At 38.9% G+C, this 17,365-nt stretch overlaps 1 protein-coding gene across 1 annotated transcript; it reads left to right on the top strand.

Moving 5' to 3' along the window:
• Positions 1 to 34: 34 nt before the first annotated feature.
• Positions 35 to 16,916, top strand: rab1ba (zRAB1B, member RAS oncogene family a). Its single transcript, XM_026332669.2, has 6 exons — positions 35 to 339; positions 6,774 to 6,846; positions 6,945 to 7,040; positions 10,549 to 10,644; positions 11,204 to 11,335; positions 11,766 to 16,916. Exons 1-6 carry the CDS (start codon positions 326 to 328, stop codon positions 11,958 to 11,960), a joined length of 606 nt encoding a protein of 201 aa, XP_026188454.1. The 5' UTR covers positions 35 to 325; the 3' UTR covers positions 11,961 to 16,916.
• The last annotated feature ends 449 nt before the right edge of the window (positions 16,917 to 17,365 follow it).

Raw genomic sequence — 17,365 nt, 5'->3', positions numbered from 1 at the left:
TCTATAACGCTGATTCGTTTGTAGTGCCACGTCACTACCGCACCTGCGCAGCCATCTTGAACCTCTAGCAAGCAAGGGGCAGAGAAAGGCAGAAAAAGGGAGTAAAACATAACAGCGTAACCTGCGGAAACTGGGGCATGTTCGTTAGAATCAATATTATGAAACAGTGAAGGCCGAATAAAGTGGAACGATCGGGAGACAGTAACGGAAACGGTACAACAGCCATCTAAGTGCCTCGGATACCCGGACCTACAAGTCATCTTTTTTCCGGAGTAGGAAGGAAGAGTCGAGTCACCGACAGAAAAACCACATACAGAGCGAAACCATGAATCCCGAATAGTGAGTGTTATATGAAAACGCCGAATTGTCAAGCGGGCTAGGGTGTGTTCAGAAAGCATGATCACAGTCGTGTTGTTTGTAGTGTAACCATATGTAAATAATGCTAGGCTAATTGTACTGATCATCGGCTAGCAGGGCGCGGACGCTTTCTGTAATGTTTCTCTGGACGTCAGCTGACAGCTCGTGCCTCACCGCGTCGACTGTTACACGCGACCTTTGACGGGATAAAATAACGAACGTTCTACTGTGTAACATCGGAGGAAGTCGTTCATACGATCCGCTGCCATAGTTTGGAAACGAACACCGTTAGAACTCTTAACGTTGCACGAAGTGACGTTAGTTAAGTACTGGATGTCATGGACATAATAAGGTTATCCATTTCTCTTGTCCGCCTAAAGGTACATGTGAATTATGTATCTTAATTGAGTAATTGTACAGACATATATTGTTTTTTTAAAAGAGGTGGTGTGTTTTGTTTACTACAATCCCTGTGAACACGACTGTATTATTAAGTCCAACAACAGTTTAACAATTCGTTTGGTACCGTATTAAAATACAGTTACCAGCCGTTCGTGAAAGGTCCTGATACTGAACACTTTAGGCTGTTACGTGTAATTTCTTAGTATAAAACGCAGTAATCATCAGGGGTAAGGTTAGATGATACGGCAGGAAACAGATGTTTGACGACACCCTCTTGTCACTGAATCCCTCGACCTGTGGTAAAAGGCACACCGTTGTCTATGGCTGTCCCGGAGCCCACAGCTGAGGCTTTCCTTTGAATCCATATGGAACCCTGTCTAACTAGATTGGCTAACACCTCCACACCCTAAGCAGACAATCGTTATCCCCAGTTTGTTTACACGTACTGTATAATATTGTCTCTGGTTAAATATTTTCTACCATTATACACGTAGACAAGGTACATGCACTTGATTAGGGCTAGATTTATACCCACTTTCTAGCAGCTATTAAGTTGTAACTAAAGCCTTTAGTAACTATTAAATCATCTCCTAATTGTTTATGGGGCAGGTGTAGGTATTTATTAGGTCCACCTTTTGGGTTGCCTAGTTTGACTGGTGTTTAGCCTCCTCCACCACAACTCATGCTTCATCTTCAGAAGTTGTCCTTAGGTTCATCAGGACCCCTCTATTGTGGGTCACTTGACCTTGTAAAAGAGGTTGCATATGGGCCTCAATCTATTTAGTAGCAGGTTATTAATCCAGACTTGATAGGTTGCTATGGAAACCAGTAATTATTGACTAATTAACTGTTCTAACTGAAGACTTGATGCTTATTAAAAAGTGACTTACATAATTACTGTTTACTAACATCTTTAAGTGTGGGGTTGTGCAGACGTGTTAGCTAGTTGAAGTGACCGAGGGCTTTTAGCTGAAGCATTTGTAAATTATGTATGAATCATTAATAGAGGTCTGTATTAACTTATAAATTCGTTATTAAAAAGTGGTACAGAAAATGTATAGTGTTACTAATGTGATGTCTGTGTTGTGTCTGCATTAGTGTTTAATGCTGTGTTATGTTTTAAAGCTTTTCCTAAATAAATAATGCTCATACAGTTATGATTAATATTTTCAGGTCATATCGTTTCAGAGGAAAACTGATGTTCTGTGTCATATTTTAGTTATGTAGTCATCATAGAACTAAGCAGTTGAATCTGTGCTTAGTAAGGCTTTAGGTTCCATAGTCATGATTAGAAGTCGACCGATATGGGTGTTTTCTGGCCGATGCCGATATTTCGAAATCAGGGCAGCCGATGGCCGATATATGATGCTGATTCTTTTGGCCGATTTTAATTTTCCCCCTTAATCTCTTTCCTGTGTTTCGGACGCACAGACACATTTATTGAAGAAAGTTATCCTACGTGTTTTAGCAAGAATATTCATCTGAATTGCACACGTTTCTACTTTCAGATTTGTTGCACACATGATAAGCATGGTCAGCATCAATTCTAATATGCTACAATGTAATTACGCGTTGGAAACAAATGGTTTTCCCCTGCCATCATTATCTGAAGCCATGTGTGTAAAATGTAAACAGGGCACGGCTACAGTGTGTGCGTTGCTCTGTCTCTCACGCAGAGGGAGAGAAACTCTCCGGTACAGAAACAGAATTAATAACATATGAGTTTATCTGTACACCGCATGCTACTATAACAATTTAGCCGCTGGGCTTGTTAGCATGTTTTGGTACCCGTGTCTACAGCCTAAACTACAGCTCGCTAACAATACATACCCAAAAAATTACTCAAAATGGCTCTCCAAAAGTAGCTTCATTTATAACCAGTGAAATGTATAAGGCTAAATTAAAAATGAAAGATAAGTACTTTCTTACCATTTTTGGACGCTTTTCAGCAGACGGGAACATTAGCTTAGCTGGCCGCAGATGTGCCTGCCTATAAATCAGCAGAATGGGCCGATGCCAATTAATTAAAAGGTGTAAAAAAAAAAAAACGGCCGATCAATCGGTTGACCTCTAGTTACGATATCCTACAACACTGGTTTATGTTTATATTGTCATACAGTTGGTACGGAAAGTATTCAGACCCCTTTAAATTTTTCACTCTTTGTGTCATTGCAGCCATTTGCCAAAATCAAAAAAGTTCATTTTATTTCTCATTAATGTACACTCAGCACCCCATCTTGACAGAAAAAAACAGAAATGTAGAAATTTTTGCAAATTTATTAAAAAAGAAAAACTGAAATATCACATGGTCATAAGTATTCAGACCCTGTGCTCAGTATTGAGTAGAAGCACCCTTTTGAGCTAGTACAGCCATGAGTCTTCTTGGGAATGATGCAACAAGTTTTTCACACCTGGATTTGGGGATCCTCTGCCATTCTTCCTTGCAGATCCTCTCCAGTTCTGTCAGGTTGGATGGTGAACGTTGGTGGACAGCCATTTTCAGGTCTCTCCAGAGATGCTCAATTGGGTTTAGGTCAGGGCTCTGGCTGGGCCAGTCAAGAACGGTCACAGAGTTGTTCCGAAGCCACTCCTTTGTTATTTTAGCTGTGTGCTTAGGGTCATTATCCTGTTGAAAGGTGAACCTTCGGCCCAGTCTGAGGTCCTGAGCACTCTGGAAGAGGTTTTCTTCCAGGATATCTCTGTACTTGGCCGCATTCATCTTTCCTTCAATTGCAACCAGTCGTCCTGTCCCTGCAGCTGAAAAACACCCCCACAACATGATGCTCCCACCACCATGTTTCACTGTAGGGATTGTATTGGGCAGGTGATGAGCAGTGCCTGGTTTTCTCCACACATACCGCTTACAATTAACGCCAAAAAAGTTCAATCTTGGTCTCATCAGACCAGAGAATCTTGTTTCTCATAGTCTGGGAGTCCTTCCTGAGAGGCTTCCGTCGGGCCACTCTGCCATAAAGCCCTGACTGGTGGAGGGCTGCAGTGATAGTTGACTTTGTGGAACTTTCTCCCATCTCCCTAATGCATCTCTGGAGCTCAGCCACAGTGATCTTTGGGTTCTTCTTTACCTCTCTCACCAAGGCTCTTCTCCCACGATTGCTCAGTTTGGCTGGACGGCCAGGTCTAGGAAGAGTTCTGGTCGTCCCAAACTTTTTCCATTTGAGGATTATGGAGGCCACTGTGCTCTTGAGAACCTTGAGTCCTGCAGAAATTCTTTTGTAACCTTGGCCAGATCTGTGCCTTGCCACAATTCTGTCTCTGAGCTCCTTGGGCAGTTCCTTCAACCTCATGATTCTCATTTGCTCTGACATGCACTGTGAGCTGTAAGGTCTTATATAGACAGGTGTGTTCCTTTCCTAATCAAGTCCAATCAGTTTAATTAAACACAGCTGGACTCCAATGAAGGAGCAGAACCATCTCAAGGAGGATCAGAAGAAATGGACAGCATGTGAGTTAAATATGAGTGTCACTGCAAAGGGTCTGAATACTTATGACCATGTGATATTTCAGTTTTTCTTTTTTAATAAATTTGCAAAAATTTCTACATTTCTGTTTTTTTCTGTCAAGATGGGGTGCTGAGTGTACATTAATGAGAAATAAAATTAACTTTTTTGATTTTGGTAAATGGCTGCAATGACACAAAGAGTGAAAAATTTAAAGGGGTTTGAATACTTTCCGTACCCACTGTAGTTACTAAGTCTTGAATACCAACCAAAATGTGACCACAGTACCAAGTACTAAATTTGGATTCGAATATAATTTAGGTTTTTAGAATAATCTAACTTTAGACTATTCTGTTTTAGAAATTGCTTTGCTGCCTGCAAAGAATGATAACTGACTGATAAGTCCTGTTGCTGCTTAGTATCGGTCCAACACAATCTACAACCATGTAGAAATATGAATTGGGCTGATTGCAAGTGTTGATGCATCTAGTGTTGTCAGTGAGATTTTGTCAGTTGGCTTGTGTGGTACACAACAGGCCTCATTTTCCTATGACACAAGAATAGCACTGGCATTGGCTAATGCTCTGCAGCTGTCTGTGTTGTGTATCAAATTCATGTGATGTTTTTCTTTCAGCAGTTGCATAGGGTGGTATTAGTAGTAGTAGTAGTGACCATCAAAGGAGAAAATAAGGTCTGTATTCCTTTAAATAGGGTTTAAAAGGGTTTGTTTAGGTATCAGTGCTGGAAATCAGGTACAGAATGGGTGCTAAAATCAAAAGGTTTCCAAAACAGCCATCTCTACCTAGAGGTCTGGAGTACTCCAAGGCACAAACCAGGACCATGGACCGTATTCTTCCCAGTCTCTGCATTTTGTACAATTGTTCTTCTGCTAACTGACTCTAGAATTGCTGTATGGTAGATATAAAATGTGCATGAAAATTCTTTGCTGATCTGTTTGGCCTGACCTCTATCTGAATAAGTCTGTGGAAGTAAATATGAACACTGCCCAGAAAATCATTTGAATTCGTAAAGTAAATTCAACCAAATCACGAACTATGAAGTTGTTTGACAAGCTGGACACCAAACAAAATCAGCTTTACTTCTTTCACTGTTGTCTGGGGAAAAAGGAAATAATCCCAAACATAAGAAAACAATTAAAACAGAGTTAAGAAAACAAAGGTTTCCATGCAGAACCTTTAACATGTTTGGATCTTGAACCTAGCTATATATTTTCTATAACTGACATAACTCAGTTGGCCAACAAATAGTATTTTATATTTACTGTTATATCAGGACACCAAAATGATAAGAATGCATTTTTGTATGCATATTTATATTAAGATATCCCGGGCAGGCAAGATTTGTATTTGCATCCCACATTCTGCCGAATATTTCAACGATTAATTGAGTAATCAGATAAAATAGACTTTTGTTTCCACAGCTTAACATTAGGCCTAAGCTATACCTAGTCATCCGTATTGACTCGCAATATTACACTACCATAAATACATGCGTTCTAACTAGCGCTGCTGTGTTTATCTTAACCCTCATATACCATTTTCACTCTTAATTTGGCCATAACTTTCACTGTATTTCAGCAAATGGAATGATTTTTGGTGACAAACCTTAATTTGACATAAATTTTGGAAATGTGATTCAGAAATTTTCCATAGGTCAATAATACACAATAACAGAGAGAGAGAGAGATCTTTGCGTGTTGACCCTGAGGTGTCTAAGAAAATCAGAAAGACTCTACATTGAGCAAACAAAAACAAAGTGCATTTAAGCACCTGCTGCATTTTTTACCCAAAATCCATGATCACTTATGAAATGGACATTTAAGGAGTTAAAATCCTGTTTTTGTTTTTTTAACATTTTGATCGTTTTGATCAGGACTGAAGTTGACTAACAGATTTATGCAAAAAAAGTTGAAAAAAAAATATTTATCTCATATATTTTTACAGCAGTTTATTTTAGTGGATGTTTTCACCCCAAACATAATGAAAGGGTAGTGTTTTCGAGCACTGCACAAGGGTTAATTACCAATCATGTTAACATCAATGTGGTTTGCCAGTTCTACTTTACAATACACACATTGCACGATGTTGTCACCTTTTTTAAGTTTGAAATCAGTTTTACAGACAGTTTTGCTCTCTGCCATAGCGCCAACTTTTGATACTGAAATGTGTTGTGCAACAGTGATTACAGTCCAGGTGGAACAATGATCCCTAGGCAGTGCAGGTCTGATAACACAAGTGAAAATAATTAAACGAATATTTGAGCAAAGAATTTGCTTCAAGGATTTTTTGTAATCAAATTTCTTGATTTCCTCCAGGATTCGTTGCAGCTCTACATGAATCAATTGTGAACCATAACTACATAACTACTGCATGTTTATAGTAAAATAAGGTGTACAGTGTTGTTCATGTCAAGTGTCTGATCTGTGAGACAGGTTTGTGTCAGGAGAAGCTTTCAGTCAAAGTTTGACAAAGTCATCTTGTATGACTTAGGTTTCACATGTCCTCCCTGTTCTGACCTGGGTTGTTTTTATTCTAGTGATTATCTTTTCAAGCTCTTGCTCATTGGAGATTCTGGAGTAGGAAAGTCCTGTCTGTTGCTGCGCTTTGCAGTAAGTAGTTATTTTTTTAAACTCTGTTTTTCCATTACGGTTAGCCTATTAATGTCTCTTTTCCAGCTGTCTCCTCTTATCTGCCTTTGTCCCTGCAGGATGACACCTACACAGAAAGCTACATCAGCACCATCGGAGTGGATTTCAAGATTCGCACCATCGAGTTGGATGGCAAAACCATCAAACTGCAGATTGTAAGTACATAAATCCACTCGTGCACACACCACAATCACACACAGACTCTTAAGCATGCATGCACATACACACACATAGAGCTATCTCACACTCAGTCCTCACCTGAACCCGGGCTTACTTTTAAGCATTGTTCTGAAAACAGCTGTTTGAGCACATTTGCATTCAGACCAAGCTGAAACTGGATCCTGTTTCAGCTGAAGGAAGAGGCTGTACAATCTCAAAGGCACCAAGTTTGTTAAGCAGACATAGGTCTGTCTCATACAGACCCCAAATACAATTACACACTCCTGGAGAGTAATGAAGATACTGTTAATGTTCTCATAATTCTGCAGGCAGTTAACCTTTTTCCACTACAGAGATCTAACAATTTGTAAGATTGATCTCCCAATAGCCCGAACTTTTAAGATCCTTATAAAGCTTTGGTACATGGCCCTTCCTTGTGTTTCAGAATTTTCAGATTGGAAGCTTTCAGATATATGTCATAAATAGCCAGCAGCCTGGCCAGCTGTACTGTGTTAAAAATTTACTGTCGAACCTATTTCATATGCAGCTTTGTTGGGAAGTGAAGTAAGCCGATAACAATGGTAAAAGTGAAGCTGATTTTCTTTTATACTTCCGTTGTGACAATGCTGGACTGACACAAACCACCCAGTGGCCTAGAATGGTGTCCAGTATGTCAGATCACTTCATAGTTATTGTCATTTCTTGAGCGGTGCTAAGATGTGGTTCCAGGAGTTTACTCTGAAAAAGTTGAAGAACAGTCAAAATAAATGGCAGTACATTACATTTAGGGCTGAAATCAGTACTGATCTTCTCAGTTATTACTCACAACTTTGGAATTGGTTAATTTGGATTCCGTTAAATAACCCACCTTGTATATAATGCTTTACATAATTTTCTACATTTATTTTCCTTGGCAAATTGATATGTCTAAACACTATTTTTAATTTTTTTAAATAGCAAATCATTGGTATCCCATACAGCTACACATCAATTGTTGGTATTATTCAAATGAAAACTGGAATTAATTGAATCTTACCTAGATTTCAGTGCACTCTGCAGTGGAGGACTGATAATGATTGTTGAATGCTATGGATTTAGGAGAAACTAGTGTATATTTCCATCCATCCATCCATTCTTTATAACACTTAGTCCAGTTCAGGGTTGCCAGTGGATTGGAGCCAGTCCCAGCTCACATTGAGTGAGAGGTGGGTACACCCTGGACAGATCACCAGTTTATTGTATTTTTTCAATTGGTTTCAACTCATTTGTAGTGCCAAGTCACAATGATAATCATCTCAAGTCACTTTACATATCCCAACAAATCCCTTACGAGCAAGGACTTGGTAGCAGTGGAGAGGAAAAACTCCCTTTAATAGAAGAAACCTCCAGCAGAACAGGGTTCAGTTTGGGCGGCCATCTGCCTCGACAGGTTGGGGTGAGTGGATAGAGGAGAGAGAAATAACAGCAACATTTTGGATTGTTTAATTCTGACATTGCCGATAAAGTTGTTTAAACTTTGCTTGAATAAGCATGACTTTGTACCCTAGATTGGATAGGTTAGACCAAACTAAGTAGGGCTGCAACAACTAATCGAGAAAAATTGCTTATTAAAATAGTTGGCAATGAATGTATTTACTGATTAGTTAGATCTAGTGATGTGGCTGTTTGTGAAGGGCACACAGTGACATGATGAGAAGCTGCAGAGAGTAAAATGGCTGAAGCAGAGTCATGTTTTCTACAATTAAAGTGTATACACTGTTATGTGGATAGTGGTGTTGCCTTTTTGTTCTAGGTTTTTTCTGTTATGTTGTGAAAATAATCAGTCACCCAGTAAAATGTTTACAGTTCTCAGGTTCTTCTATTTTATCTGATGTCAGTCCACACTAACTGTAAGACATGGGCATAAGACCCATGTCACATTTAACCTTAGCCTTTTTTAGGCTCCCTGTCTCTGATGTAGTTGTTATGCACTATGATTACTATGTGCGTCCGTGGGACATGCTATGACTTTTTTTGGCACTGCAGCAAGAGTTAAAGTCATGCTTGATGCAAGGATTCTAAGGGTCTGTCAAATTATTCTGCTGCTATGTTATTGCCCACAGGCGACTGAGAAATTTCCCAGTACTCTTGATGGTCTGTCTGCCACTGGCTGACACCAGAATACTACCTTTTTACATGTGAGCTCATAGGAGCAGAGTCCAGTTAATATCTGGTCTGTATTACTACAATTGCATTTTTATATGCAGCTCACCAGGATAATGTCTAGCATTATTCAAGTGCATGTCTGAAAGCATGACGTTTCATTAAGGTTAATGTGCCACTCACTTTTTCTTTAAGTGTGAAATTCCAGTAAACAGCTGCCTTTTTAATGTAATAAAATTTAAGATGTGTTCAAATGTCTTCACATGTAAAAATAAAGTTGATTTTATTTTTTTTAACTTGTGTAGCAAACTTGTTTAAGGTTCATATTTTGAGAATAAGACATTGAAAACAGACTATTCTATATATTTAAATATAATAAACTAGTTGTTTGATGCAGCCCTAAAACTAGGCTTACTTAATCAGGTTGACCCTGTGCTGTCGGGTGATTTGTGCACAACCATGAGTTCAAAGCATTGAGAATAGAGAAATGTTGACTTAAAATCACAGATGGCAAGAAAAGCTACAAAAGAATCCACTGTGTCTTCCGAAGGCAAGCGAGACATAGCTAATAATCCTTTTAGAATCTGGCACATAAGTGCAAACTACATCAGTGCTAAGTTACATGCAACACTGTCACTTCTCAAAAGAAGCCAGTAGTCAATATTATGGCCATTTGTTGCCAGATGAACTAAGAAAGTCTACTAAAAATTAGCTGTTAAAAGCTCTCTAGAAGGGAGAGATTGTGTACTCTGAGCTTCTGGAAGGTTTATAATATGAAGCATCTGTACATTATAGTAGCTTTAACAGAAAAAGGAAACGTTTGAGGATTTACAAAATTGTCTTGTCTTTTATGTTTATTTGAAAATCTGTGGGCCAAAGTTGTGCAATACATTGAGTTTGATCTCAAAGAAGGCAAAAGGCTTTGCTCCAATTTTAATGGCGAATGAAACAAGTTGAAATAATTGATATTTCTAAATTGATCAATTAAATTCAAATGCATCTGAAGTTATCAGGCAATAGTGTGCTGTTCTTCCTTTTTCCAGAGTCCAGGCTTTGTGAGCCTGTTCCTGATTGGCTGAAAATCAGCTTCTATTATGAATAGAAATTTGCTTAACCGAACCAAAAGCCTTTCAGAATCTTGCACAGTCACTTACGCTTTTTATAAATATGTTACTCTCCATTTTATTCTTCCACGTCTTGTGTCTTTACTCTTACTGCTCAGTGTCAGTCAAACAAATAATATTGTTTGCAAGGGAAGATGACTTTTTTTTTTTTTAAACAGATTTTTAGTCATTTTAGTTTTTTTAGTTATTTATTAGTCCTTTCTGTCTTCTCCTCTCTATGTATCTCTGTCTGTCTCAGTGGGACACTGCTGGTCAGGAAAGGTTTCGTACCATCACCTCCAGTTACTACCGTGGAGCCCATGGCATCATAGTTGTATATGATGTGACAGATCAGGTAAGTCAGTCTGGACTGAATTATTGTTGAATATATTTATTGGTAGCTTCAGTTTTTACAAATCATATTAAGGCACAATGAATAAGAGAAGTTGAAAACATTATTTAAGCCTTTTCTGTGAACACATTTTTACTCGCTAATTCTACAGAAAATAACATATATATAGAATTCTCATGATTTGTAAGACTATCTCTCTGCCCCCTTATCACCCTCATGTTGGCATTCCTATGTGGTTTCTTATAGACTTGTTAACCTTGTCATTCTTTATAATGAAATAAAAAATGAAAAACCCAGTCAGTTTCAAAAATAGTGCTTGACTGATTTGAGTATTGACTTGCTACTTTTCACATTGTTCCAACAGATAGGGAACATTCAAGCCCTTCAAATTATTTACTATATTAACATATAAATGTTAATAGTACTGCTATTACTGCTCCTCTAACTGTATTTCAAGGTATTCTTTTCATGAATACCACTGCCCCATCACAAACTTGTAAACTCCTGTGCATTGAGCTCCAGTGTTTTTTGCAGTGCTGATATTGTTGTGCTTACTGTGCAGGAGTCCTATAACAATGTCAAACAGTGGCTTCAGGAGATTGACCGCTATGCCAGTGAAAACGTCAACAAGCTTCTGGTGGGCAATAAGTGTGACCTGACAACTAAGAAAGTAGTCGACTACACAACAGCCAAGGTAATGACTGCTTTCTGTGCATGAAATAACAGCATTAAATGTTCATTGCTGGCTTCCTTGTTATACATTATATGTTGACAGTTGAAATGACTATTTAAAGTTAATAATAGTGATGTCATCAAATTGGAGTGTACAAATCTTTAACAGAAAAGCCTGTTGTCCTACTGTAATAGAATAAATTCTGGACTTTTGATACAAATAAAACTTGGGACCTGGATACTTCTGTCACTTTTCATGTCTTATCACTCCTCATGACAGCAGGATTTTTGCTGTTTTCAGATTCTGATTCAGCTGCTGTTTTCAATAAAGAGCAAAATGTAGTAATGAGTAATAGTAAACAAGCCTAAAATAGGTTTGGGCTTTGATTTCTAAACTTTTAATGTGTGTTAATTTATTGTGTGTGTTTAATTCCTTTTCTCATTCCTGACAGGAGTTTGCTGACTCGTTGGCCATCCCCTTCTTGGAGACAAGCGCCAAGAACGCCACCAATGTAGAACAGGCTTTCATGACCATGGCTGCAGAGATTAAGAAGCGCATGGGCCCCGGGGCCACAGCTGGTGGTGATAAGCCCAATTTAAAAATTGAGAGCACCCCGGTCAGGCAGTCTGGTGGAGGCTGCTGTTAAAGCACCCAATGGCCCCCACCATCCCAATCATCACCTCCACCATCTCAATACTGACATCTTCTGTGTTCCCTCCCATCATCTCTGCAACTCAGGCCTGTACACCCACCAAACAACAGAGAGAAGGAAGTGTGTGAGGGAGCAACAAAAACAGACACAGCTGCAACTTTTACTTTCTGCCAAGAAGACTAAAAGAAAACCGATATGGGGCAGGGTTAAGTTTAGATAACCGTGAGCTCATCTGTATGCATACACATTTGTTTGTTTTCCTATGGTTGTGAGGGCACTTCTTAATATAATATGTTCCCAATCCCCTTAACCCTAACAATCACAGCTGCATGTCTAAGCCCAAACCCTACCCTCACCCTAACATATACCTGATTTTGACCTAAACCCAAAAAACCCCCTTAACCATCAAACTGCTTTTCAGAGTGATGATGGGCCAAGTCGTCCTCATTCCATGCTCTGCAAATCAAAGTGGTCCTTACAGCATACAAGTGTCTGTGCACACACACACACACACACACACACACACACACACACACACACACACACACACACACACTCACACTCACACTCACACTCACACTCACACTCAGCGGTGCGGTGGCATGGGTTAAAGAGATTTAAGCCATTTGGGGACTTTAGTTTTTAAACTGTGTCTGTCTTTGCTGATCTCATCTTGTAGCCACTCCTACCTTGCCTAACCCAGCCTATACCTGCACACACAGGTGTAATGTGCTTTTGTTGAGCTGATTCTGTGTGTACAGGAGGAGGTGTTCCTAAATAGCAGCAGCATTAGCCTGCCAACAGTGACTCATCTTTGCCATTTATTGCTGAAGATGCAGGGACAGCCCAATCAGTGGGTTTCCTTTGCCTCCTTTTGTCTTCTTATTCAGCTTTCATTCTTACTTCCTTGAGGTGTGTTCAGCACTGTAGTGGTAAGTAGATGAAAGATTGGTGTTTTTTGAATGGTTTGGATTTCTAAAGCTAGATAAACAGCAATGTAAATTATGCAGGCGACTTGTGTTCAAAGCCAACAAACCTTTTCCACTCTTTAAAAGATAAAAAGATAATGTCAGCATCGAACCATACAGAAAGCCACAGTGAGTACATTTTGGATATAGTGAAAGACACTATGCTAGTTAGAATGATGACATAGTTGATTTGAAAAGATGATACTTTAGCAGTCTTTGTGATTTGTGAAGGATTCAACTGAATGTAATAACCCATAACATTTAAATGAAAAGGTACCTTTGGCATTTTCTTAAAAAGATTTCTATTTACTGTTACTTATCATAACACATATCTATCCTTCAGTTCTAACAACCATGTTAAAAGCGTCTCCTTACTCATTAATGTATATATTGATTATTTTCCATTTTGGTAAATATTGTTATAACATTTATGGCCATATTTCCCAAACCTAGTCTTCAGACATTTACATCTCACATAATTTACACCAATTTGACTGCTGAACTGCTATGTGCAGTGTGTCTTGACTTGCTCCGGTCAGCTAATGAACCAGCTGTACAGAGCTTAGCTGTAAGCTAGAAACTAACACACCATCTGCGTGTGTGTGTGTTCAGCTCAGCCTCTCACTGATCTCACAACTCAGCAGAAACTCTAGCTCTTCATTATTTCTCTCTGCTTTTTCCCTCTTCTCACTGGATGTTTATGAAGTTGATTATTTTTTTGCACAAATTAAAACATCTTCAGATTGCACAGATGCATCATCACTTTCAGTTTGCACCACACGTAGCCAACTCTCATCTATTTGCACTTATTTGTATTTTGCTGTTGACTGTATGGATTTACAATATCTCTAAAATTTGCATCATGTTGAGTCTGAACACACCTTTAAGTTCTCAGTGTTGCTTCAAATCCACTAGGCATCTTGTTGAAAATATTGCACTCAGTCGTACATGCGTAAAGTGACATAGTGTAAAGTAGTTTTAGTAAGAATAAAAACAAAACATATTCTCATCTCTTCACACTTCTGGCTCAATGCTGCATAAAGTACACATGACTGTTAAATTACAGATACAGAAATGATTGGATGCAGTGCGGTTCAGAGTTTACTACTGCATCTTTGAAGCATACGGAGACATTTTGGTGCCTGGTCACACCAAAAATGGCACAGTGAAATTCATTTCTGGATCCTCGCAAAATTAACTTAGTGATGCATTGAGCAAAATTTGAACCAATAATGAAATTACATGCTAGTAAAAGATTTACATGGAAAGATAGATTGTAGTTATGTCAATAGAAGCATTAACCATGAGATTCTTTAACCAAACTTCTGGCGCAACACTTGAGCTTAAAGAGGAGCACTGGAGGCTCAGCTAATTCCTTAAATAAAAATAAGAGCTGGGATGGAGGTGATGATTGTGGGAGCTGTAATCTATGCTGTTAGTTTATTTTTTTTTCTTTTAGAAAGAAATATGACAACATGTAACATTTAGCACAGAGACACTAAATATTCTGAGACCACATAGCATTCTACGCAGAAGACAAGGCATGAAAAAGTGATTGTGGTGGTGGGGGGTTCTGACAAACAAGTAATTTGCAGTATCCTGCATTGGTCTTATAATACCTGTTTTATTACTGTTTTATTGTTTTTGTTTATGTCACATTAATACTTGATGATGGAGACAACTTGTACAATTAGCTTAAAATTTCATTCTTGCTTGGTTGCAGATAAAGCTGTGGGAGAGATGGTGTGGCTGTGGCTGTGGTGTGGGCTCTTACAAGTGCAGCCATTCTTTCCCTGAGATTGACCTGTTTGTCAAACATACTGTAGCTGTCACTCAGCTAGTGGAGTCTTGGCTGACATGTCTATTATGTACTTGAGAATTTTTGGCTCCTAATCAGATGTTTCACTGTTCCAGTTTGTTTTCCTCTTACAGAGTTCTAGTTACATCTGAATCTTTTAGACTGATTATCAAGGCGTCAGTACGCTTCAGATGACACAGGTCGTTTGAAATGTTCAGGAGCCTCTACAAGCAAATAGAGTGATAAGACATGAAAAGTGACAGAAGTATCCAGGTCCCAAGTAAAAACTGATGTTAGTGACCCTTCTGATGTTCAAGGCTTTCTGAAGCACTTGCTGGAAGTATACTAATGCCTGTAAAAGCAACAATAATTAAAATGTAATTATGAAAATCAAAGCCTCAAATGTCAAACAACCATTAGTTCAAATGTGAGCTACTAGTGCCGATACAATATCAGTTTCTGTGCTAATGTCATATTAGAATGCAAACTAGTACAATACAACTTTGTTTAAATGAACCTGGCAAAGTTGTTATATCACAAATTCTTTAAAAACTTTAAATGACTTACCTCAAAGTTCATTATTAGAAATGAGTACAAATTCTAACTTTTACCGCAAGTCCAGCACCCAGCCCTGATTACATTTAGAGGAACAAACTGGAGCTAGCAGTCATTGCTGTCACTGTATGAACCATCTATGTGAACAGATTTGATTGAATGTTTGCATCAGATGGTTGTGGCATAGTAGCAGTGAAATCAGAGATGGGTATGAGGCTGTTTACATGTCTGGAACTCTGAGCAGCTTCCTGCTTTTCATAGCTCAGTGGTATGCTGAGTGGAACTGGAAGGAATGTGAGGAAAAATGTGGAGGGGCCTCTACAGCTTCTGTAGATGACATCTACATCAGTCTGAGATTAAATGCTTTACCCTAATCCAAAAAGAACTGCAGGTAGTGGTCGTTACACTTCATGGAACAAACATAGTGTACTAAACACATTTCTTTTGCTAATCTGTGGGCTAGTTGTACATAGCAGGGAGATGTCCATGCTATTTCAGGTCATAGTCAGTGTCATTATGTGTGTTGTGTCTGTGGGCATCTGGAGGTTCAGGGACTGACTGGTCATGGTTTGCTGACCGGATATGAACTCCCAAATCTCCCCTTGAGCCAACCATGTCACTACAACTTGGTGAATTTCCTCAAGCTCATCCCTAACTGGCCCCTCCTCTTAACCCAGGCTTCTCTCTGCAAGAAAAACCTGTCAGCATTTCAGGTGCAATAACACCTTGGGCTGTTTTGACGTGTCACAAGGAACAAGGAGTTCGCAACAGTAAGGGTGCAATTTCAGCTCCTTGAAACGAAATACAGATGATTGTATGTTTGGAAAACAGCAGCCTATCCTTTGTAAAGCCTCATCCCTGATCGATGCAGAGTGAAGCACTACTACTTCTGATCAAGGCATCACTTGGAGATGAGTTGTGGGTGTGTGTTTGTGTGTTGATGTCAGTTTACAAAGATATATGTTTTATGCCTTCTGAGTTAACCTAGAATGTTGTAGTGCTGTGTAGGAATCTGGGGGGGGGGGGGAGTGTAAGATTCCTGAGCTTTTTTGAGCACATGGTCATATCCTGGCATAATGCCAGTCTCACTTGAGTAGATGCAGAATAAGCAGCCAATTGAAACTTAACACTCAAGTCACACACCTATACTGGAGCTTTGATGACTGATTTTCTTTTTTTTTTTAATCATTATTTCAACAAGTCTTGATATTCTATTGATTTTGATGTATTCATTGAATACTGTGTTGCCTAGTCCATGAAGTATGACGGGACACTGGGGTGGGTGGGAACTCTAGTAAGGCTGGGGTTACAAAAATATAGGGAGAGGCTTTTACTTATGAATGTGGTTCTAATAAAAATGTGCTTTTCTTTAGTTCACTTCATTTATTCATTTTGGGTTAAATAGGATATTTTCCATGTCATTTGCACACATTTTGCTGTTTAATGGCTTTGTAAAGGCATTCACTAGGTGTTCAGAAAAAGCACTGGGCAAGAGCATGGTCTCTGTCACCTTCTGTCTTTTTTCTGTTTGGCTTGTTCACTTTGGTGCTGTCTCCCTGCTGAGTTTGATTATGTTTTTCTGTACATATTATAAATATATAATAAAAGAATTAAAAAGATCAATGTGAACATGAGGGCTTGTGTGGTATTTTCCCTTAACCGAACCTAAACTCTAAAGGACTCTGAAAACTGAAATCGCCCTGTTCTGCTGGAGGTTTTTTTTTCCGTTAAAGGGAGTTTTTCCTCTCCACTGTCACCAAGTGCTTGCTCATAAGGGAATTGTTGGGTTTTTAGTTTTAGTTTTTGTAAAGTGCCTTGAGATGATTTGTATTGTGATTTGGCGCTATACAAATAAAATTGAATTGAATTGAATTGAAATGGGGGCCAGTAACTGCCTGTCAGCAATATACAGCTCCAGGACCAGGGACATATATACAGTGGGTATGGAAAGTATTCAGACCCCTTTAAATTTTTCACTCTTTGTGTCATTGCAGCTATTTGCCAAAATCAAAAAAGTTCATTTTATTTCTCATTAATGTACACTCAGCACCCCATCTTGGCAGAAAAAACAGAAATGT

Source organism: Mastacembelus armatus, chromosome 18 (assembly GCF_900324485.2).
Source record: "Mastacembelus armatus chromosome 18, fMasArm1.2, whole genome shotgun sequence".
Taxonomy (NCBI): Eukaryota; Metazoa; Chordata; class Actinopteri; order Synbranchiformes; family Mastacembelidae; genus Mastacembelus; species Mastacembelus armatus.
Note: the sequence above shows the minus strand (reverse complement) of the source record. Positions and strands in the feature narration are given on the sequence as shown.

Coding starts and splice junctions, on each gene's coding strand:
- rab1ba (XM_026332669.2), top strand. Junction 6,847..6,944: donor GTCTGTTGCTGCGCTTTGCA/GTAAGTAGTTAT, acceptor TTGTCCCTGCAG/GATGACACCTACACAGAAAG. Junction 10,645..11,203: donor TATATGATGTGACAGATCAG/GTAAGTCAGTCT, acceptor CTTACTGTGCAG/GAGTCCTATAACAATGTCAA.